This window comes from Petaurus breviceps, unplaced genomic scaffold (assembly GCF_028583685.1).
Source record: "Petaurus breviceps papuanus isolate PSGF00001 unplaced genomic scaffold, PetGlider_PUasm1.0 428, whole genome shotgun sequence".
In the NCBI taxonomy this organism is placed as follows: Eukaryota; Metazoa; Chordata; class Mammalia; order Diprotodontia; family Petauridae; genus Petaurus; species Petaurus breviceps.
Window position 1 is genome coordinate 377,727 of NW_027186331.1, and position 24,424 is coordinate 402,150.

Here is a 24,424-nt window from a genome sequence, read left to right on the forward strand (position 1 = left end):
AATTGGGACCTCCTCAGGAAGATTCACTGTGCCAATATAAACCACACCATGGTGCCTCTTGCCCTCCGCTATAAAATGGCAATGATCACATTTCCATCAGAAGGCTTCACATAATGCTTGTGCACTCCTTATAGGAGACAAGCCCCAGCCAGTCTGTACTTGGTCACCTCTCCTCAAGGATGGGCGACATTTTGAACAGCTTTCCTGGCACCTGGACTCCCACCCCCCCCCAGCCTTGGGCCTCCAGCTGTCCCCCCCCATAGTTCCGGGCCCTCTGACCTGCAGTAGTCACCGCTGCAAACATCAGCGCCCCAGCAGCATTGCCCTTCACCTCTATATTGGGGTCATCAAGCAACTTCACCAGGAGGGGGATGACGTCATACTGCCACACTTGGTCCTTCCCATCCTGCGGCATGCTAGAGGAAAGATGGCGTCAGGGCCCAAGGTGGCCCGAGGGGCACAGGGGGAGGAACCCATGCTGTACTCTGCCCCACCCCCACCTCCTTGGGAACCTCAGAACACAATGGCCTTTGGGATAGTGACAACAGCTATGGCCGCCATGAGTGAAGCCCCTCGAGGCTTGTAAGCACTTACCTTAGTTGCCTCATCTAATCCTTACAACAAGCCTGGCAGATCCCCATTTTACAGATGAGAAAACTAAGGTGTCTCGGATCACGGCTCATGCTAGGCTTAAGAGTCACATAGCCAGGAAGCATCAGGGGACAGATCAAATGCACATCTATCTGGCCACACCACCATTCTTGAAGCCCCAGAAGGGGGGAGGGGAGGTGTCACGAGGAATAGTCCAGTCCCCTTTGCCTTTGAGGTAGACCTTAAGCTCTAGTTCAGGCTCTGATACCTTCTAGCCATGTGAACACAGACAAATTCATTTCCTCCCCTGAGGCTCAGTTTCCTCATCTATAAAATGGGAATAATCCTACTTCCACTACCTGCCTCATGGAGCCATTATGATAAGACCACCTAGTGAGCCATCAAACCCCACAGAAATGGGATCCCCGCTTCTGCTTATCTTCATGACCTTGACCACGATGGGGCCGGCAGTCACTGGCACCCCTTCAGAGCCTCCATTTTCTCATCTCTTAAATAGGGACCATAGAAGAAAAATACCTTTCCTACCTTCTTCCACAACTGCTGTGAGGACCAATACCATGTGGAATGGGACCTAATGACATTGGCCACCATTTGTACAGCCAATGGGAGCAGTCCCACTAATAAGCCCTTCTATTTATGGACTTTCATTTCACTGGTTTCAGCCCATCCTAATGGCCCCTGGAGATCTTTGTGGCTCCTCACTCCACCGTCCCATCTATAGTGGCCCCTTCAGTCTGGATGTCTCCTGGAACTCATGTTACCAATAAAACCAAGCCTTGTGGCATAAAGAGACATCCCCCATGTCTTCCTGACTCTCAGTCCAATTCTCTATGCATTCCACCACACTCCTCTCCTAAAGACAACCCTCTGAATCAAAACTAATTCAATTCAGGTCTACAAACATGTCCTCGGACCCTACTATGGGCCAGGCAATTCCTGCCCTCAAGCAGAAGAAAAGACACCAAAGGTCTGGAAGGAGTGCTGGAAGAGCCCTGATGTGGAGCCAGACCCCAACCCCTGATCCCTGCCAACAATCGTTTGGTCCAATGTCTTCTTTTGGCAGAAGAAAGAAGACCCAGACAGCAATGACCTGCCCATGATCCTGCTGTGTGGGGGGGTAGAGGGCGGATGGGAAGTCCGCCCTGCTGATGCCCAGGACAACATTCTGCCCTTGTATCATGAAGAGAGTGGAAAAGGGAGAATTTGAGCTTAGAAGATTAGGAAACAGAACCAAGGAAAAGGAGGATGCAGAGGCAAAGAGAAATTCAGCCCAAGTGGGAGAACTCAGGAAGACTTCCACGCAGGGCCCAGGCCTGGCTTGAGGAAGCGCTTAGCAGATAAGTGTGTGCCAAGCACCATGATAAGCCCTTTACCAACATCTCATTGAGCCTCACACAATTCTGCGAAGTAGGGGCTGCTATTCTTCCTATTTATAGTCAAGGAAACTGAGGCAGACAGAGGGGAAGTGACTTGTCCAAGGTCACAAAGCTAGGAAGTGTTTGAGGGCTGATTTGCACTCAGGTCTTCCCAACTCGAGGCCCACGTTCTAGGCGCTGTGGCACCCCCAGCAGCCTTTATCCCACAGCCTGAAATTCTGTAGCCATGGGACCCACAGCATCTTCAGACAAGTAGGTGTCCTCAGAAGGACTGGCCTGAGGATGTGTGGCTGTAGTGTGCTGACCATGGGGAGGAGTGACCACACAACCATGATGAATTAAGCTTCCCCAGAGTGCTCTGGGCCTGTCACCGAAGGCAGCAGAGAACAGCTGTACCCAGGGAACCCTCAGCTCCTGAGTTTGATCCAGAAGCTATGAGTTTCCTGGAGAGAGAACACACAGCCACCTTCCAGCGGCCTTCCCAATGTCTGAACAGCTGAGCCCATCTTGGAGTGGGATGGGGGACCGAAGAGGAGGACGAAAGGGGGAGGGAGCTGGGGCAGAGGCCAGAGAAATGGAAGCCAGCTCTGCCCTACTTAGCAAGGCCCAGGAAAGGTCTGTTATTTAGGAGGGGTGCAGAGACATGTGGTAAACTGTCCACAATGGAGTGCTGAAACCAAAGCCAAGGCTCTGCCTATTGCCCCTCCGCCTCCCTGAGTTATCTTAGAGAGCAGCTCTCCTCCAGATGTGGACACGGAGACCTGCCCCCCACTACACGTATGCCCCTTGCCCGGCCCGCCTCGGGTCACTCCCCCCCCAGCCTCTCACCAGATGGCCATCAAGGTGTGGGCCGCTTTGCTGCGGATATTCTCATTGAGGCTGTTGAGCTTTTCCCGAAGGATGGGCACAGCCTTGCTTTGCAGGGCCTGGGACGCATCCCACTGCAGGCAGAAGTAAAGTGTGTCCAAGATGAGCTCTTGGATTTCCTCATCTTCTTCTTGCACCTTTTTCACCAGAAAAGGTATCAGTCCACTCGAAATGATTGAATCGGCCCCTGGAGGAGAGAAGGAACACAGGGTCCTAGACTTAGACATGGAAGGCATCTCTGAAGCTATCTGGTGCAGTCCCTCTTTTTTACAAGGCAGTTGGATAAAGCCAAGATCTGAGTTCAAATCCAACCTCAGACACTTACTATCTGTGTGACCCTGGGCAAGTCACTTAATCCCATTTGCCTCAGTTTCCTCATCTGTAAAATGAGCTGGAGAAGGAAATGGCAAATTAGTCCAGTATCTTTGCCAAGAAAATTCCAAATGGAGTCACAGAGAGTCAGTCACAACTCAAGTGACTGAATGACATTAACAACCTCCTCTTTGTACAGAAGAGGAACCTGAGGCCCTGAGAGGTTAAGGGACTTGCCCAAGGTCCCACAACTAGTAAGTGGCAGAGCCAGGATTTGCATCAGGTCTGCAGTACTCCACTGTCCAAGGAGTGAAGAGGAAACAGGGAAGGAGACAGTCAGAAGAGGTCCTCAGCCTCTGCGCACCCTCTTCCTTTTGGGCCCCAGCTTTCTGGAAGCCTATCACTATTGGTAGAAATAAATGCATATAGGTCCAAGAGCTCCCCAGTGTCACATTGGGGTGATTGGCCCAACTTTGGTTCTGTAGGGGAGACCAGAAGAGGCAGAAGGGCTGAGAGCAGGCCTGAGGCCAGCATGGACAAATGGCTCTAGGGTGAAGATGGGCCTTACCTAGTGCCTAGAAGGTGGCAGGGGGTGGGTACTGTGGCCCAGCTGCTCTCCGAGTCAATCTACTAAGTCACAGGGTGGGAGAGGGGGGAAATCAGCCCACATCAAAGGAAGGAGGCCGAACACTGCTCCCCACAGGAAACCAGAGACCCTGGAAGTAACCAAGTATGGGAAGGAGGGAGCAGGGATGGAGGACACACCCAAAAGGCCAACCACAGTCCGCTTTCTCTACCACACCAGGATGGTATCGTTATCTGAATCCTCCTCCCAAACCAAAGTGCCTCTAAGCTGAGAGCTCACACAGAGATGAGGCACCCTGTCACCTGCCCTGCTCCCCAGCCAGCCTCCTTAGTTTACTCCAAAGGGACAAAGGGGCAGGTTCATTAGCCTCAAGGTCTCAGTGTGCCAATTAGTAGCAATTGATTTACCACACCTCCGTTAGCCTGGAGGAATACGGCCTTTGAAAGTATCACATGAGCCTTCTTCTGAGCCCCCTGAGGACTTCAAAAGGCAGGCAGAGTCAGCTGGTCCTGCCAAGGCTGGGGGGCGGCTCACCTGCCCCGAGGCTAGTGAGGGGCTACATGCCATGGGGACGTCTACAGGCTGCAGGAGGGGAAAGCAATGGCCTGAATCACTGAGCACCCTCCAGCCACCTCTTCCACAAGAGCATTGCAAAGGCCAAGGGACCTTCCAGTTCCACTGGTTCTTGATTTATAGAGGAGAAGGGGAGCGAGTCATACCTTCCCCCACCCCCATCCCTGGAGCAAAGGGCAGGGCCAGGATTGGAACTCAGAGCTTCTGAGAGGGACGATGGGAAGGCCACAGAAGGGCAGGAGAGAAAGGAGAGGGAAGGAAGAAGAAAAGAATTATAGACTCAGAGCTTGAACAAAGGCTGATAGAGAATCTCAGCTGCAAGGGGTCTCTGAGATTAAGATGATACAATCCATATAGGAAGAACATACATGAGCACGAGCTGGCAAGCATCTAGGGGGTACCAGAGTGCACAGGGAACCCGGACACTTCCCAGCCATGTGACCCTGGACAAGTCACTTCACCCAGCTGGCCTCAGTTTCCTCATCCGTAAAATGAGCTGGAGAAGGAAATGGCAAACCCCTCCAGTGTCTCTGCCAAGAAACCCCCAATAGGGTCATGAAGTGTTAGATGACAGAATGCAACAACATATGCAAATAAGACCTCCTCTGGTCAGTCAGTCAGTCAACAAATGCTGACAAAATCCCTCCACCAAATGGCCATTCAGCCTTGGGATGGGGCCAACACAAGACATACACACCATGACCCATCAGGCACTGGGGGCAGCAGACTGCACATCCTCAGCTCATCCACAGAGGGAAAGTTCAAGGACGTGCTCGAGGTCACCCAGAGAGTCGCGGCTAATTAGCCTGCCTTTATACATGGTTTATCTCATGTGATCCTCAACAACTCCGTGATGTGAATGCTATGATTAGCTCCATTTTACAGAAGAAAACACTGAGGCAGACAGGTTAAGTGACTTGCTCAGGGTCACACAGATAGTAAGTGTCTTCCTAATTCCACATCCCGATGACTATGCCCCATAGCAGGGCTGGAAGGTCAGTCCAGATCCTTTGAATCTAAACCCAGCTATCATCCCACCACACCACACTGCCTTGCATCTAGACCACCTCCCTCAACCTTCCATTTTATAGAAAGCAAAACTGAGTCCCAGAATGTGAAGGCTGTAACCCACCATCTAAGGGTGGAAAGTGGGATGGGGGGGGTCCTTTCCAGCCACTAGTCCTCTTGGACAATGAGGGGAGAGCTAGGGAGGGATGATGCAAGGTAGCAGGCTTTGATCCCTGGGAATGTGGCAGTAGAGTCATGACAGAGGCAGGCAGCTTAACCTCCATGGCTCCTTCTAGCTGTTAGATCCAAGGAAAGGCCTTTCTAGTTCTCAGCCTGTGCCCCATCTGCTGACACCATGAGCCTGTCTCTCTTCTGCAGGGATGGCAGCCAACCCGTGCACAGCTAAGGCCTGCTGAGGTTTTCAGCCAGTGCATTATCAGATGGGTCTGACACCCCCTTAGAATGCCCAAGATCTCAGCTCCTCTACCATCGGAGAGGGACACAGCAGAGAAGCTACTTCTTGGTGCCCCAGGAGAAACGTCTCCTTCTCTAAGGTTTCTGTCTGTCAACCACAGCTTGGCTGGGGCCAGAACTGATCCAGCCCCTGCTGCCAGCCTGGTGAGGGGCACTTCTCCTTGGCCAGGTGGGACGAAGGCAGCATACCCGTGACCTTCCCCAGGTCTGGCCTGGCAGCCCTTTTCTACTGAGCCAGACTTGCCAAGGTTTTGAACCTGCCCTGGAGGTACCTCCCAGTGGCAGGAGGGCAGCCAGAGCCCCAAGGTCCCAGGGCCCCTACTATGAGTCCTGGGGGGATAGGGAAAGGCAAAAACAGTCCTCGATTGCAAGGAGCTCCCGGTCTGACGAGGAAACCTGTATACAAACAAGGTCCAATCAAGCTACAGACACAATAAATCAGAAATGACCAACAGAGACCAAAAATCACGAGCATTATGGGAGAGCAGGAAAGGCTTCCTGGAGGAGAAGGTACTCCTGCAGAGCCTTGAAGGAAGCCAGGGAGGGCAAGAGAACTCTTCGCTTGAGAGAAGTAAGCATGTGGTTAGCACCTACTGTGTGCTAGGCTCTGTGCTAAGCCCGTTAGAGATGCTTCCCAACAGCCCTGGGAGGCAGGTGTGATTCCGTTTTATAGCTAAGGAAACTGAAGCAGACAGAGGGTAAGTGGGTGCCCAAGGTCACACAGCTAGGAAGTGTTTGGGGTAGGATTTGAACTCAAAGCCTCCTGAGTCCAGGTCCTGGGCTCTGTGCTCTAGGGTGCCACCTCACTGCTTCCAGCTCCTCTGCCTAGAGGAGAGCCTCCTTAGAGAGTTGCTGGAGGCTGGGCTGGTTAAGAGAGGGCAGAGCTAAGACTTTCAGATTCCTTCTCCAGGGTTCCCTGTGCCCTGAGCCACCCGTATCATCACTGTCGCATTCCAGGTGCTGCCCAGAGAGGCACCCTGACGTCTGACCTTCATCCAAGAGCATTTTGTTCTTTGGTCTGCCTTCCAATCTTTCCCCACCTCATGCCATCCTCTTCTCCCTCTCTGCCCTTAGCAGCAGAGTGTACATGTGTACGCACACATATCCATCTACACGTGTGTGTGTGTGTGTGTGTGTGTGTGGTGAGGGCTGCCGTTTACTAAACCGTGAGAGAGGAGAACGTGGTAGGGGTACAATGGGGGCAGGAAGAGCACAGAGGAGAGGAGAGACACAGAGAGAGAGGAGAGACAGAGAGAGAAAGCAGAAGCCAGAGATGCAAAAACCAAGATTAAAAATACAGTACATGCTTTCTGCACCCGTTCACTTGGATCCTTCATGTGCTAAAAGGAGGCATGCAGGCCTGGCTATTTATAACTAACCCAGATCTGTGACTCCATGTGCAAAAGAGGAAGGAAGGAGAGAGGCCACCCGGGCCGGCCCACGGGCCGAAGGCAGCAGGAGGCTCTGGGGGCTCCAGCAAAGCCCCTTCCTCCCAGCCAGTCCCCCATCTCCAAAACTGCTCAGGTTCAGGGAGTTCACCTCCCCTGGCTTCCATCACCAGTCCTACAGAGATGACGCCCTGCCCTCCTTTTCTAGCCCTCCCTTTACTCCTAAGCTCCAGCCCCAAATTCCCCCATTGCCTGATGGATTTAACAGTACCTTAAATTCAACAAGGCCAGCACAGAACTCTACAACAAATATTCCTTTAAGCACTTTTGCACACACTATGCTAGTATTTGGGGAGACGTGATGTAGGGAGAAGACATAGCCTCTGTCCTCACAGAGCGCAGTCTGATCATCCTTCACCAACACCATCCACCTCCCTTCTTTTTCTATTAGCTGTGCCCCGCGATGGCCACATCATCTCCCACCTCTGGGCCTTTGCACTGGCTGTGCCCCGCGATGGCCACATCATCTCCCACCTCTGGGTCTTTGCACTGGCTGTGCCCCGCGATGGCCACATCATCTCCCACTTCTGGGTCTTTGCCCTGGTTGCCTTCAAGCCAGCAATGCTCTGTCTCCTCACCTCCACCCTTTCTTTGACCTCTCTCACAGCCACCTTCTTCCAGAGGCCTTTCCCTCTAAAGTTATATCCCTTTGATGCTGCATGTATCTTGTGTGGACCTGCTTCTCTGCTCCATTAGACTGTTAGCTCCTTGAAGGCTGGATCTGTGTTGATGTTCTTGCCTTAGCATGGGGTGTAGCATGGAGTAAACACTCAATAAATGCTTGTTGATTGATTGATTGATTACTGATGCCATCCCTCTCCTGCTCCTCCTTCCCCTCCCCATCCCTCTCCTCCTCCCAGCCACCTCTGCTCAGCTCCCAGTGGTCATCTGACTCCATTCTCTCCCTATCAGGGTCAGAGTTCTTTTTTAGCCTGAAAAGCAATTACTGATTCCAAGCGTCTGGGGAATGTTTCCTCACCTACCCTGCACAGCTGTTTGACTTTCAAATTCCATTTCTCCAGAGGCTTGCATGCCCCCATCCAATCCGCTGATCCTTCCTCTGCCCCTCCTCAGATCTGTGCCCTCAGCTCAGCTCCCACTGCTCCAAGGCAGGCTCCCCCCTTCTTGGTGCCCTAATCATAATCACACAATCTCCACATTAGCAGAGGCCTCCCAGACCATCAGCTCAGACCTGCACCTCTATCCTCTCCCTGCTACAAAAAGTCATCTTCCCTACACTCAGCTCTGGTCATGTTCCCTGCTCAGAGCCCTGACCCCTGCCTTCATGTGCCGGCCCCAGGGAAAGGGGACACACAGGACCACCAGCGCAGAGGAGTGCTCAAAGAGGGCAGTGATCCTCAGAGAGAGGAAATGACACTGCTAAGGGTCAGAGACAGATACTCCAGGAAGGGACCTTGGGGGAATAAAGGTCTGGGAGAAGGGAGGTTTCTTGAAGGTGTATCCCCAGCACCTAGAACCAGTGGCATACAGTAGGCATTTCATAAATGCTCACTGCACTAACCTTCCAGACCCTGGGCTGGATCCTGATGTCTCAGGACGGCTCCATGGCAGGGTCTACCCTGTACCTCTTTCAAGCTGGATGAAAGGATAGTAAGTCAATAAGTCAGTCAACAAGCATATATGAAGTGCCTACTGTGTACCAGGCAACAACTTATCCCCTCTTTCTGAAGCACTGTGGGGTTTATAAAGTGCTTTCTCTACAATAATACAGGAAGGTAGAGAGTCCATGGGTGATTACCCCTATGTGAGGTTTGGTGAGGTTAAGGACCGAGCCCACAGCCACAAGGAAAGTGTCAGAGGCAGGATGGGGGCCCACTGAAAAGGGCTGGTTCTGGACTCAGAGGCCTGGGTTTGATACCTTGTTAACCTCCCTGGGCCTCAGTTTCCTCATCTATAAAGTGAAAATGTTAGAAGAGATGGCCCCTTTAGGTCCATGATCCTGAGAGGGGCCCAGGAGGGGCACCAGCCACAAACCCTGAGACCGTCAGTCAGGGAGGGAAAAGATTTTCCCCTTGTGCAGTTTCCCCAGGCAGATATCATGACCATTATGATAATCTCTCACATCCTCCCATTTGAGCCTCCTAACTCATCCCTGGGAAGGAGACAGAAGAACACTGATTATTCTCTTCACTTACAGAAGAGAAAACTAAGAGATGAAGGACGTGACCTGCCCAAGGTCACTCAGGTACTAATTACCTGGTCTTCCTGGAGCAGGACTGGGCCAGCAGGCTGCAGCCTGGGCTTCAAAGAGGGAGAAGGCATGGGAAGGCATCACCGTCACATTGTAGATGCAGCCTGTGGGGCTTCCAATGGCACAGAAGCTGAGGCACCCCAAAAAGAGACCAAAATGGAATAATGAATATTATTCTAAAGGCTGAATCTCCATTACGTTCATTATCAGTGAGAGCTGACTCTTTCATCACCTAAAAAACACTGATGTAATTTTCCTGAAACACATTTTCCTGGAAAATCCATCTCTCAGTCTGAATTGCAACGCTGGGAAGGAAGGGGTAACTGGATGAGGGGAACCCCAGGGCTCTGCAGAAGATGGGGAAAGGTCATAGGATGCCTGAGGCTGTGGGAGGGAGTGAATCACAGAGCCCACACATGGACAGAAAGGTCTCTGTCACTGTCCCTTGTCTGAGGTAGGTCAGAGCAAGAATTCCTCCTCACTGGCCTCTGAGATTCCCTGAAAGCTCTTGTCCAGTCTTTACATGAAGAACCCCAATAGGGGTGGCCCTACTCTACCCAGAGGCAGCTCATTCCACTCCTACACAACTAATTGTTAGGACGGATTTCCTCCCATCAAAACCAAACCTGCCTCTCAGCCATTTCCACCCACTGTTTCCAGTTCAGCCCTCTCAGGTCCAGTGCTTAGCACAGGGTAGACACTTAATGTTCACTGACACTGACTGAATAGAACAAGTCTTTTCAACGTGAAATCTGTTCAAATACTTCACGTGCCCTCACCCTTCCACCCCCACACTCCACCACATCTTTTCTTTTCTGGACTAAATGTCCCAGTTCCTTCAAATGACCCATAAGTGGTGGATCAGAAGGTCATCTGTCCTCTGAAAGCTCGCCAGTTTGTCAGTGTGCTTCCTAAAACGTGGCTCCCAGAACACCTGCCAGATGGAGTCTGACGAGGGCTGAGGACCCCCCAGTCCTGGATGCGTGGCCTCTCCTCACCCCATTCACTTTTTTGACCATTGACTTGCTTCAAGCTTAGAATTCTCTGAAACACTCAGATTTCTTCCAGATGAACTGCTGTCTAGCCACATCATGAACTTGGAAAGTTGAGATATTAATTCGAGGATAAGACTTTACATTTAAAGGGAAGCTAGGTAGTACCGTGGATTGAGCAACCAGACCAGGGTCAGGAGGACCTACATTCAAATCTGACTTCCAACACTGACTAGCTGTGTGACCCTGGACAAGTCACTTAATGCTGTTTGCCTCAGTTTCCTCACCTGTAAAATTAGAAGGAAATGTCAAAACACTCCAGTATCTTTACCAAGAAAACCCCAAATGGGGTCATGAAAACGACTGAGCAATAACAAAGACTTTATCCCAATTAATTTATCCCAATTAAAATTAATCCTGGTAGATTTGGCCTAATGCTCTAGCTGGGTGAGATCATCCTGGATCCTGGCTCCATCAGCCAATGCTTTAGCTCTGTCAGGGGAATGTCACTGGTAAGCATTTAACTAGCTCTCTGAAAAGAAAAAAACGTCTACATGGTGCAATTTCAAGTTAAATATGCAATAGTCACATCTTCTCCATCACTTTCTTAGGACTAGACAGTCAATAAAACAGTAAACCAAGACAGGATTTATGGTGTTTGCCAAGTCCTGAGTTGTAAATGCTCACACCATAAATTTAACAATCGGCTCCCATCACACTCTGATACATGCTGGCTTTAACCCACCCCCAGCTATCCTTCATAAGCTCCTGTGTCACATGAAAATCTGGCAAACATACCAGCTATTCCTTTATCTGATTCACTAATAAAAACATTAAAAAGTCCCAAGCCAACAAAAAATCGCTTGGGCATTTCACTGAAGACCTCCTTCCAAGTTGATATTAAATCAATAATGACTATTCTTTGAGGCCTGGCCATTCAGTTCAACCAATCAGCAAATGTTTATTAAGTGCCTACCTACTATGTTTCAGGCTCTGTGCTAAGGGCTGGGGATACAAAAAAAAAAGTAAAAGACATCCTCACCCTTAAGGAGCTTACCCACATCTGCCACTGTCTAGTCTACATGTTTTTCCACTGGAACACTGTGCTGCTGTGATATTCCCCTGATCTTCCCCCAGAGCAGTGGCCTCATCCACAGTGGGAACAAGCTCAATCTGGCATGAGAAGCTTTCACAAAAGCCAGGCTGGCTCTCTGTGATCCCCACTACGTCTTCTGCTCGATGTTACTAACCATTCCTTTGAGAACATGTTCTCAGATTTGGCCAGGAATCCGAATCAGGATTGCTGTCCCTCTTTAGAGATGCCAGTCTGTTCGACTCCACAGCCCTTCTCCCACTGGCCATGACCTCTTAGACATTAGTGGCACCTCACCACACCCATCAGGTTTTCAGTGCCCTGAAACCAAACCCCATGCACCTGGCCATTCAAACATCAAGGTCCTCGATCACTCTAGCCCTTCTCAGCTCAGATTTCAACTTTCCAAACTAAATATTACCCTCCTTGGAAGAAAGAACCCACCAGAATGTGCCTTCTCTCCATCCTGGGCAAGCGTCATCCCATCCACTCCCAGCAGCAGGCCGTTCTCTTTCTGGCTGTCCTCTTTACCCAATATAGCTTTGAAAACCCCTTTTGTGCTCCTCAGTATTCCTTGGAAGCATCATCTCATTCTAAGCTATGCCACACTTCTGTATTCATCTTCTGTCAATGAGACAACTGTCGAAAGTAGACTCACAGAATGCCAGAATTAGAAGGCAGTAAGTATGGAATTGTGGCAAAGAACTAGATGGTGAGTCAGAAAACTTAGCGTGAAATCCCATCTCTGCTACTGACCGAGTGACCTGAGGCAAATCACTTCCCATGTCTGGCCTCAGTTTCCTCATCTAGACTAGAATGAGACTAGATGGTCTCCAAGGCCCTTCCAACTGTCCAGGGAGCATCTCATCCCAGTCTTCTACAAGCAAATGGCCACTCTGCCTCCTGAGTCCATGAGAGGGCTCATCACCTGGGAAAGGCAGCCCGTTCCATTCTTGTGTTAGGGAGTTTGTCAAAATTTGTTCCCCCTCCCACTCCTGGAGCTTCCCCCTGGCTTTTAGTTCTGCCCTGCGTAGAGAAGCAGAACAAGCCTGTTCCTTTTCCTACCTGACAGGCTCTCAGGTACATGAGGACTGTGATCTCCTCCTCTCATGGCTGCCCTCACCCAACCCCACCTCCCCGTTTCTCAATGGTCCACCTAGAAATGGGCTCTCAATGCTGAATTGGCCAAGACATGTTTCCTGGGCATCATCAATCACCTTCTTCACTTCAGACACTCGCTTCTATTTCTGCAGCCTGCATTCAGTTTCCATAGCTTTTTGAAGGTCAGCTCACACTACGGATTCATGTAGAACTCAATGGTCACTCAGACCTGAGGTACTGGCCTTGGTGCTGGGCACCATGCTTTAGGAAGGATGTGGCCAAATTGGAGAATGGTCAAGAAAAGGCAAGGTGAAGAGACAAGAGTCTCAGGAGAGAACACTAAAGACGGGGAATGAGAGGTTTTTCAGACACTGAAAAGGCAGCCATCAGGTGAGCAATGGGTGGATGTGATAGTAATGGAATATAAAGATCCCCCTATATTGGCTTGGTTTTCAAATTGATTGTGTTAAAACCCAGAGCTTGTTAATTCCATCTGTGGGATGGACTTGTTGATGTGAAAAGAGGGCCCTGAACTGGGAGGAGCTGGTGACGTAGATTTGGAGAGACAAGAGAGAGGCAGAAGAACTTTTGGAAGCAGCACCCTCGTGGAGGCAGAGAGAGAGATTGAGAGGATTGCTGGGGGCCACTTTGAATCACCCTGAACTTTTGAGACCTGTCCCCGGAGCTGCCAAGGACTGAGGAGACATGGCTGTTTTGCTGGTACTTTGTCTGTCTGTTTTGATGTTGTTTTGCCAGATTTGTCCACTGGTGAAAGACAGTCCTGTTGAAGAAGTCCTGGAACCTGGCTGTTGGCTAAGAGCTCCTGAGACTGTCCTGCAGACAGAGTGTGAATACTGTCCACTGGTGAAGGACAGTGCTGTTGTTGCAGGGGTCTGGGAACCTTTCTGTTGGTTCAGAGCTACTGAGACTGTCCTGCAGACAGAGAGTGAATACTGTCCACTGGTGAAGGACAGTGCTGTTGTTGCAGGGGTCTGGGAACCTTTCTGTTGGTTCAGAAGCCCTGAAGAAGGATTTTCTTGTTGTATGTTTACAGAAATCCTGGGAGAGGGTTTTGCTAATGTTTTCAGGGGTTCTAGGACTGTTCTGCAGACAGAGGATGAATTAATGAAGAGACTGGTAATGTATCTTGTGGCCTTGCTAAGCCTTGTCTTCCCAGGAACTAAGATTGCTGAGAACTTTCCTCATGTCAAGATGAAGAAAAGACCTCCATTTGGGTATTAAGTGCTGTGCTTAAACTTGATGTAACCCTGGGGTAGATTCAATTGTGATCCAGGGGTGGGAAACTTTTGACCTTTTTGTGTTCTATGGTTGAACAAATGAATGTACTTTACTTATGTTTGGAAACTAATGTCCATTTGAGAAGAGGGGCTTTGTGGTGGACTAAATGAAGGTACAGCCTAGGGGTGGAGTAGTATTCAGAACAGAGACTTTGTAATTGATTGAATGATTGGAAGGTCCTGGGGTGGGGTAGTCCTTGGAGATTATTTAATCACACTTAGTAAATGCTATATTTTGAATCATGTCATGTTTTGATCTTCTCTGTTCTTGGTTTGTCACTGAGTAAAATGGAGAGCGCCTATGCTGGTATTCTGAACCTTGGGAAGTTGCCTTTCCTTGGCATTACATTACAGTGGACATCCCACAAAGGGGCCAATGTAGAATTGGCATGGAAGAAAAACAACTTCTTCTTGGGCCATCTCATTCTAAAACGAGAGCCCTGGGCCAGCCAACCTTTAGCCCCTTCCCAGTTCTGCTTCTGCCTCACCCTAGCTTGTCATCCAGATGCCTCATTCTCACCCTAGAAGCACCCTCAGCCTCCTCACCCATTCCATGTTACTTTCTCCCATGTTCTTCCAGAACTTCAATTTTGGGAAGGGGCCCAGGTGGGCCAGCTTTCATTCCCCTCCAACTCTGGTACCATGCTTCAACACCAGGGCCCTCCTCAGCTGGAATGTCCCTCTGCTGTGACCTCTTCTCCTATGGATAAGTTCCTCCTGAGGCTTCTCTTTTAGGAAGAGACACAGATGAGTCTCCCTCCTGACTGCTTCAGATTTTATCAGCTTCCTTGATACCATGCTGTTCACCTTCCTCCCTGTTTTTTAGCTCCCTGTCATGTACTGTTTTCCCCTGTTAGAATATAAGCAACCCACAGGCAGGAACTGTCTTTCTTTCTGCTTATATTTGTGTCAAGGCAACTTAGTACAATGACTGGCACATAGGGTGGGGAACCTTCAGTCTTTGGGCCACATGTGGCCTTCGAGACCCTTAAGGGCTTTTGACTGAATCTAAATTTTACACTTCTATAAAATTTGGATTCAGTCAAAAGGCCATACTTAAGAATCTAGAAGGCCACATGTGGCCCAAAGGTCACAGGTTCCCCACCCCTGGCTTAAGAAATGCTTGTTACCTGGCCTAATAACCAAGTGGAATGTGGGGTGGAGGCTCACTTTGGGAGGTGAGGATGGATGGATGACCATCTACTGGGGATATTATAATTAAGGAGAATTCCTGCTCAGACCCAGGTTGGACTAACTAAGCCCCAGGGGCCCTCCCAGCTCTGAGATTCTGTGAAAAACCCCAGATCTCTCTCACACAAACTGCTGTCCACCCACATCTTCCCCAGAAACCTGCACCAAGTGGTAACCACGGCCTGTATAAATCAGCTCCAACCAGGAGCCGGAGAGGAGCTGGAAGAACAAAGAGCAGGAGGTGTTCTAATCAAATCCAAACCCAATTCTGTTGATTGAGCAGTTTCTCTTTCCTCTCTGGCCAGCTCTTTCATGGCAGTGATCCTCAATCTCTTTCTTTTCTTCCCTTCACTCTCCCTGTGACCTGCCTCGGTGATCTCCCCTGCTTCCATAGCACCGTCTTCCCTATTTGCACAGAGACACCCAGATTTACACTCCAGCCCAGACCCCTCTTCTCAGTTCCACCTGGAAAGGTGGAAAACATACATCTCCACCTGGATATCCCACCAAAAACCAAGCAGATCATCGTTCCCTCAATCCGACCCATCTTTCTGAATCTGCCAATCTTGGTGCCATTTACTTGGTTGCCCACATTCAAAATCTGGGGCTGTCTTTGACTCTTCTCTCTCCATTACCTCTCATATCCAAAGAGTTGTTATCAAAAGTCCAGTCATTCCCACCTCCATGACATTTCTGGCCTCTGTCCTCTCCCACAATCCTCACCCTGATCTAGGCCTCCATGATCACCCATTTGGATGATTACCATACTTCCTACCAGTTCTTCCCATCACTCTCAGACAAAAAAGTATTTATTAAGTGATGACTATGGGTCAGACACAAAGAATAAAACAGACCCTGCCCTCAAGGAACTTACATTCTATCAGAAGAAATTACATATTCATATAGAATTACATACAGAATATATACAAAATAAATATGAATACAAGGTAACTTAGGGGTGGCATTTGGGAAGGCGAGGAAAGGCTTCATGTAGAAGATACTGGAACTGAGTCATGAAGAAACTTTGAAACTGTGAGGGGCAGAGTGGGAAGAGCATTCCAGGCAGGGCGAACAGCTGCTGCAAAGGCCCAGAGGTGGGAGGTGAGGTATTAGGGTTAGGGTGAGGAGCCGTGGATAAAGGGCCCAGCAGGAAGATACTGAGGTGGTAGGTAGGTTGGGACTGGGTGGCAAGGAGCTTTTAATGCCACACTGGAATTTATCCACCTTCTCCTCCCTAAAGGTACTAGGGAGTCACTGAGAGAAGGAAAATGGCCTTGGATCAGAACTGTGCTTTAGTAAGGCCAATTTGGCAAGTGTGTGGAGCACAGGATAGGCAGGAATGGCAAGAGACCAGGCAGAGGCTGACTGGGTGCTGAGCTAGGGTGAAGGCTGTGTGAATGGAGAGAGCTGGCAGCTGAATGGTGAGGGTGTGAGGGGGCCTTCAAGGCCTGAAATCTGGTGATGTCTTTAACAAAACCTAGGCAAGTTTGAAGGGGGAGGGCTTGGGGAGAAGAAACTCACCACCCTCCCCCAACACAAATTCATCCTTTACACCACTGTGAGAAAAGATCTGATCCTGCTCCAGAATGACCAGAGTCTCCCTCCTGCTTGAAGAGTAAAGTTTATGCCCTTCTATACGATATTCAAGGCCCTCCACAACCTGGCCCAAGCCTGCCTTCACAATTCCAGTGCCTGTGACTTCCCTCCAACTACTGCTTCTCACTAGAGTCAATTTTTCTTGCCATTGTTTCAATTTAATTCTACATTTATTAAGCACCTAGTGTATGCATAGCATTCTGCCGACCATTCAAGGTTTGGATAAGATGTGGTTCCTGCAAGGGGGGGAGGGGATGGGTAAGACATAAACACAGATCATTATAATACTCACTAATACATGATAAGTGCATTAGAGAGACACAGGCCTAACAGCTACAGCAAGTCCTTGGAGGAAGGTCACTGCCAACTGTGGGAATCAAAGAAGGCTTTCTTGACTGCTCTGTAAAGGCCCTGTAGGAATTCCACAGTGATTGGAATCCATAGGGATGGCATTCTAGGCATAACAAACAGCCTAAGAAAAGGTTCTACACTATGTGTCAGGGCAGACACCATTCATTCACTCACTCATTCATTCATTCACTCACTCATTCATTCATTCACTCACTCACTCATTCACTCATTCATTCATCCATTCACTCACTCACTCATTCATTCATTCACTCATTCACTCACTCATTCATTCATTCACTCATTCATTCATCCATTCAGGGACCTAGTGCAGTACTTGGCATATAGGAAGCATTTAAGAAATGCTGGTTCATTGACTGGTTCTTTAAACATTTCTTGGGAATTCTAAAGGGGTGGAGGGGAAGGTGGGGGGACCACAGAACTGAGTGCTAGCAAAAGTAACCAGTTTAGACAAGAGGCAGTCTTTGCTCCATGGAGCTCCAAATCTAGAGACGAACCAGGAGGGCCCCAGGAATTGAAAGACATTGGGGAGAGTTGAAAACAGTCAAGGAAAACCTGAACTCCTGAGGCAGGTCCCTGGCATGGCCCCAGCTGCCTTTAATAACACTGTCAGAGGGAGGAAGGCCAGTCCTGAAGGAATCCAGCCTGCAGGCCTGCTAGGAAGGCAGAGTGCAAAGGGCTGGCTGAGGAGCAGACTGTTCTCCAGCTGACTCATGTCCCTGCCAAGAGCATTGGATCACTGGGGTTCATGGTGGAAGACACACAGTTCCAGGCACTGGGAGGGTGGGGGGGAGTGGAGGTTGAAAGGAAGCTGAGCATGGTCACACCCTGCCTCTGAACCTTAGCTCTTGTGTTGGCCTTGGCAAAGTCACTTCCCTTCCCTGGGTTTCAGTCTTTTCCTCTGTAAAATGGGTGGAATGGAACCAGATGGTTTCAGAGTGCTGTGATCCTTTCATCTGTCCCCTGGAGGAGCTGCTCATCTAGAGCCCAGTTTCCCCACACTGGGAGTGACTGTCACCAAGGCAGGTCTCTCTAGAGGCCTTGGCCACTCAGACTTGCATGGTCATGAAATTTTGTCCCTGAGAAGGCTTATCAAGGTGACAGGCAGAGAGCCAAAGCCAACCAGCTGCCCAAAATCACCTGGGGGCACCCAGAAGAATGGGTGATGAGCTATCTTTGTGTCTTGGGAAAAATGGGTGTGGTGTGAGCCAAGCAGCCCCAGGAGCCTCTCCCTCCCCAAAGTACCCACCCTGCCCATCTGTACTATTTTACAAGCAGCCCTCCTGCCATCTCAATTAGGCACTGCCTCCTCCCCATACAAATACTCCTGGGGGCAGAATGCCACAGGTGCTGAAATCCTTAAATGTCAAAGCTGGGAGGGAGGAAGGAAGGAAGGAAGGAAGGAAGGAAGGAAGGAAGGAAGGAAGGAAGGAGGGAGGGAGGGAGGGAGGGAGGGAGGGAGGGAGGAAGGAAGGAAGGAAGGAAGGAAGGAAGGAAGGAAGGAAGGAAGGAAGGAAGGAAGGAGGGAGGGAAGGAAGGAAAGAAGGGGAGAGAGGGAGGGAGGAAGGAAGGAAGGAAGAATATTCCAGGTATGAGTAAGGGTGGGGTCCTGTGCAAAGGGAAGGAGGTGGAAGGGGGATTAACAAAATGGTTACGGGGAACAGACAGCAGGGTAGTTTGACTGGAATGGAGAATGAAGGGAGGAAAGGAGTCTGAAATAAGACTGAAAATGTAGAGGAGCAGATTGTGGAAGTCTTCACAAGCCAGACTGTGGAGCTGGTGATTTATTTTAGAGGCAACAGAAGATTTCTCAGTAGGGGAGTGGTCAGATCTGGGTTTTAAGACGATCAATTGAGCAGCTGAATGGGACGATTTGGAGAGGAAAGTGGATAGGAAGCAGGGAGACCAATTAGGAGCCTATTGCAATAGCCTGAGTGAGAGGTGATGAGAACCTCAACTACCATGGCAGCCTAGTGAGTGGAGGAGGAAGGAAGAGGAAAGAGGGGGAAGAGATGGCCAATGATTAGCTGTGGGAATTAAGAGAAAGAGAAGAGTCCAGGATGAAGCCAACGCTGCCCATCTGGGTTAAAGGCCCTCAGTACCCTCAGTAGATAGGAGGAGATGTGGAAGCAGGATGGGGGGGGGGGGCAGATGAGTTCTGCTTTGGACATGTATAAGACGCTCAGCATACAGACAGGCAGAAACAGCCAGTAAGCAGATAGCAATGGGGGATAGAGAAAGAGATGAGGGCAAGATATAGAGATCTGACAATTATTTTACACAGAAATCTGCGCTGAAGTGAATTACCAAAGGAGAAAATCGAGTGAAGTAAAGAGGGTCCAGAACAGAGTCTGGGGAGAGACCCATGAACGAAAGGGTCAGACAGGAATGAGGTAGGAAAGGGAAAGGCCAAGAGAGGCAAGGGAATCGGGGGTGAGGGAGGGGAGCAGTGGGCAGAGAAGTCAAGGAGAGGTATATGTATTCTAGAAATCGCTGGCGACCTTGGAGAGCGCAGTTTCGGTGAAGGAGGGAGCTTCACATAGGCCGTCCCGAAAGCCTGGCTAACTGGAAACGGCTGGGGAAAGCGTACTGGACTAAAGTCGGAGCATCGGCTTCTTGTCCTTGCTAGACTGTGTGACCTTGGACAAGTCTCTTCCACAGTCTGGCTTCACTTTCCTTCTCTGTAATCGAAGAGGTTGGACCAGACGGTCTCTAAGGTCTGACATTCGGAATGTCTAATACGGGTTGAGTAAACACTAAAAGAAAGTGGGGTGGGGTGGGGCGGGCTGAGGGGAGGGGGGAACAACAGTAAAATCCTGCCATGGCCTGCCGGGAAAGCGCTGCGTCTTCGCTGGCACTGGAGGGGACGTGGGTTCGCATGTCTCCGAGCCTCCTCCCCGCCCCCGCTCCCCCTCACCTCCTAGACTGCTTGTCTTCCCACTGAACGCCTCCCCTCCATCCCACCCCTTAGCACTCGTTCCCCACGCAGCCCACGGAAAATAAGAGCTACAATCTAGCGCCTGGGGCTGCAGAAAGCCGAAAGGGGAGAGGGACAGCAAAAGGTGGGGGGTAGGTACTTAGCCCCACCCCGTCCCGCCCTCCCAAGCTCCCATTGGGCTGCTCAAGCAGCAATCCGCTCCTGGTGGCCAGCACCGCCCAATCTGGGGTTGGGGGAGGGGGGGGGAGCCGCTGCCTGGACTCGGGAGGGGGGAGCAGGCGGCTCCCAGCGCAGGGCGCAGCGCTCGGGCTCCTGGGTGTGCAGGGCTCGCGGTCGCCCCCATCCCTCCAGCTTCCTCCACTTCCCCTTCCCCCACGCACGCACACACGAACCACCCCTTCCCGCTCCCTACACCATCACCCCCGCCCTGCCCCGCCTTGCCTCCTCGCAAGCCCGGCTCCAGCAGTCACCTGGTGACCCGGCCCCTGCCTGCGCCCCTCAGGCTCCACTGCGCTCAGGCTGGGGCCGCGAGAGCATCCAGCCAGGCTGGCTATAGACGATTAGTGTTATTTATAGCGAGAGGTGGCGAGGGGGAGGGGTGAGGGTGGGAGAGGAGGAGTTGGGGAGAGAGGCAGGCAAAGGAGCTCTCTGCCCGCCCGCCCGCCTGCCCCAGCTCTTCCCGGGCCGGGCTGGGCCGGGCTGGGCTGGGCCGTGGGCTCTCCCGACTCCGGCTGTCCATCAGTCTATCTCCAGCGCTGACGAGAGGCATCGAAGACTACGGAGAGCCCGGCAGGAAAGGCCAGAAGGAAAGCAAGCACGTGGGCCCCAGTCCGGGGGCGATGGAAGAGATCCGCGCCCTCATCCGCGTCCAAGAGGTGAGTGTGAGCAAGAGCTGGAGCCCCGCAGCGCCGGACTGCGCTGGGCTGAGATGCGCAGCGCGCTGGGTTGGGCTGGGCTGGGTTGGGCTGGACTGCGCTGCGCCGGGAGCTGTCCGGGGGTGGTGGTGCTGGAGACTGGTTCAACGCCACCGCCCGATATGCCCGGGAGGAACAAAGACGGGGCACGGAAGGGGGCGGATGGGAGAAGAGAGGGTCACCTCCCCAGTCCGGCACCCCCCACACCTGGCACTCAAACCCAGCCTTCGGGGCTAATCCCGTTTGGCTAATCCAGACCAGCGGGGCTGCGGTGCTCAGACTCCCCTGGCCCCACTAGCGGCAACTATGGGGAAAATATCAGGGAGGAAAGGTCCAGACCCAAACTCTTGGCATCCTCTCGCCAAATTGTTCCCCTCATGTCCCAGCCGACCAGTCGCTGAACATAAATAATAGACCTGTGCCCCCCTTTCTGGGCACCTCCTTTCCTTAAATTCTCCTCTCCCCACAGCATAGATCCCCTAAGGGTACCCCTTAGGTGCCCACTCCTTTTGATCACACTCCTCAAATGCCTGCCGCTCAGTTGACAAAACATCCAGGAATCCTTCCAACCCTGAAACCACAGGGCATGACAGCAGGAAGGGTCATGGCCCACAGACCCACAGACACTCAATTCAGGTTGCAGGCCAAGCCTCCTCAGCTCCAGAAAAAGTCAGGCCTCAAGTATGAGGGGTGGACATGGTACCTTTCCTTGTCTGTTTGGAATCAACCCTGCTTCCATTACTGGAAGAGATATGTGGCCACATGTGACTGCAGGCTCACAGATCTGTTTTTAAAGGTGGTGGGGGGGGGGGGGGGGTGACAGGGAGGAGAAGGCCTAGGAGAATGTTTTCAGTTGGAGTTCAACATGGAATCCCTGATTTTATCTTTATGGGTGTAACCCAAATGGGCCTGGTGGAGAGGGTTAAGAGGGCAGGAAGGTGCCTGGGAAACCAGCCAAGGTCCAGGGCTATGTTGTTTCCAGGAGAGATGAGAGAATGGGAGCATTTGGAGAAAACCTCAGCTTTCCATTGGTCCTTCTCCCTGGATTTCATGTTAGTGGGTGTGGTGGCACTTCATGAACAGATGATGCCTTTGGGATCTCAGGGGGAGCTGTTCAGAGACAGTGACTACACCCTGTGCTCAGGGAGTCATCTCCCCATATTTGGGGGACTGATCCCCCTTGACTATTTGTGATCTTTGCCTGAATGATACTGTCATAAGCCTAGGTCCAGGGCTGCACCAGGAAGTAAGCATTGGGATAACCCAAGCCAAAAGGTACCCTAGATTCCAGAGGGATTGGGTGAATATATGGAGCATAAAAGCATTAACCAGTTAATAAGGAGTATTAGACATGTTTGAGGCCAGACCCTCCCACAATCTGTACCTTGGTGCTCCCTGAAGAGCCCGAATCCTGGGGCTGTGGGGCTGACCCTGGGAGAACAGAGGGCATGAGGAGGGGCAGCTGTCACCTGACATATGGCCAGTCTTTCATCCTATTTTTCCTGACCTGAGGCATTTTCCTCTGCAATGGCACTGACAGGGGTTAGTGTACAGATGGGAAAGGAAGCTAGTAAGAAGCTTTCAGGGAGTAAGAGGAGGCTCCTGCAAGGGAAGCAACTTCTGCCTGTGTGGGTGAGGGCCCAAGGGTCAGCCTGCACACAGTGAGGCTGCTCTAACCAAGGGCATCTTGCTTTTACTCTATCATTCTTTAACTTCAGGGCATAAACAGGTGGACAGAAAGAACAGCTGTCAGAATAGAGGAAGCTTTCTTCATCCAGCCCAAGTTAAGGTTGAACACAGGGAGGAAATTCAGCCTCTGACTGATTGGGGGGCCTCAGTTTCCTCAAGTGTCAAATAATACTGTTAGACTGAATGATGTCTCTGGTCCCCTTGCAGCAATGATATTCTAGGGCTCTGAGACCCAGCCCAGCTCTAACAGTCTTTATTTTAAGGCCCCTCCCAGTTCTGTCATCCACTTTCCAAGGTCCCACCCACCTGTGAGAAGCTCAAAGGCCCCTCCCAGCTCTGTTATTCTGTATCCTAAGGCCTTCTCTGACAATCTGTGTTCTAATGTCCTGCCTAGCTGATATTCTGTGCTCTGACATCCTTCCTGGCTCTGACATTCCATGTTCTAACTTCCTTCCTGGCTCTGACATTCCATGTTCTAACTTCCTTCCTGGCTCTGACATTCCATGTTCTAACACCCTTCTTAGTTCTTATATTCCATGTTCTAACATCCTTCCTAACTCTGACATTCCATGTTCTAACATCCTTCCTAGCTCTGACATTCCATGTTCTAATATCCTTCCTAGCTGACATTCCATGTTCTAATTTCCTTCTTAGCTCTGACATTCCATGTTCCAACATCCTTCTTTGTTCTGACGTTCCATGCTCTAACATCCTTCCTAGCTGACATTCCATGTTCTAACATCCTTCCTAGCTCTGACATTCCATGCTCTAACATCCTTCCTAGCTGACATTCCATGTTCTAACATCCTTCCTAGCTCTGACATTCCATGTTCTAATATCCTTCCTAGCTGACATTCCATGTTCTAATTTCCTTCTTAGTTCTGACATTCCATGTTCCAACATCCTTCTTTGTTCTGACATTCCATGCTCTAACTTCCTTCCTAGCTCTGACATTTCCTATTCTCTGACCAGATTTTAAAATGATATCACAGAATCTTTTCTCTGTGTGTCAAGCTCTAGTCTCCCTTCTGGAACAACAGTAAACACTTGTATTTGTTATACAACTCTTCTGTTGTGCCTATTCCTTCCTTCCCCAATCCACACCTACAGCTGTGCCTCCGGAGATGAAAAGATGAAAATCAGTCCCTGCCCTCAGGGAGCTCCTGATCTAGTGGGGGATGCCTGACTGGTACAAAGATAAACCACCTTGGCACAGGGGAAGGGAGGGAATCTATGCCTGCAGAAAGGTGTGAATAAAGGGCTAACAAGGTGTTGGAGAGAGAGGAAGAGAACCTTGTTTGATGAGAGAGATCAAGGGAGGTCTTCCTGAATTAAGTGGCTGGGCAGGTAGGAATTTAGTGGGCCATGACTGCAAGGAGAGAGCTGGGAGACATTCCAGGCAGAGTGGAGAGTATGAACAATGAGGAATACAGGGGAAGCTTAGCGTGCATAGAGTAGCAGTGAGAAATAAAACATATGGCAGGCTGAGATGGATTTGTGGAGGGCCTTGAATGCCAGACTTTATAGTCTAGGAACCCATCGAAGGCTTCTGAGAAGGGGAATGCCATGATTAGAAGTGTGCTTTAGGGTGGTGAATTCAACAGTGGCGAGTAGGACTGACTGTAGAGGGAGAGAGAGAATAGAGGCAGGGAGACCAATGACAAGTCAATTACAGTAATCCTAATGGGAATTAATGAGGACCTAGACTAAGGTGGGGGCCATGTGGTTGCAAAAAGTGGGAAAGATACAAGAGACGTTCATTGCAAAGGAAAAGT

The 24,424-nt window shown here is 50.6% G+C and overlaps 2 protein-coding genes across 3 annotated transcripts in view; one reads left to right on the forward strand and one right to left on the reverse strand.

Moving 5' to 3' along the window:
- RSPH14 (radial spoke head 14 homolog) overlaps window positions 1–24,424 on the reverse strand; it is a 179,959-nt gene that overhangs the window by 19,842 nt on the left and 135,693 nt on the right. For both annotated transcript variants that reach the window (XM_069100808.1, XM_069100809.1), the window contains exons 5-6: window positions 2,817–3,042; window positions 280–416 (exon numbers count right to left, since the gene is read on the reverse strand). In XM_069100808.1, the coding sequence (XP_068956909.1) occupies window positions 280–416; window positions 2,817–3,042 (363 nt within the window). The remainder of the gene's footprint in view (window positions 1–279; window positions 417–2,816; window positions 3,043–24,424) is intronic.
- Window positions 19,930–24,424, forward strand: part of LOC138171324 (uncharacterized) — a 49,530-nt gene continuing 45,035 nt past the window's right edge. The window contains exons 1-3 of the mRNA XM_069100771.1: window positions 19,930–19,980; window positions 20,080–20,177; window positions 20,623–20,921. Of these exons, the coding sequence (XP_068956872.1) occupies window positions 19,930–19,980; window positions 20,080–20,177; window positions 20,623–20,921 (448 nt within the window). The remainder of the gene's footprint in view (window positions 19,981–20,079; window positions 20,178–20,622; window positions 20,922–24,424) is intronic.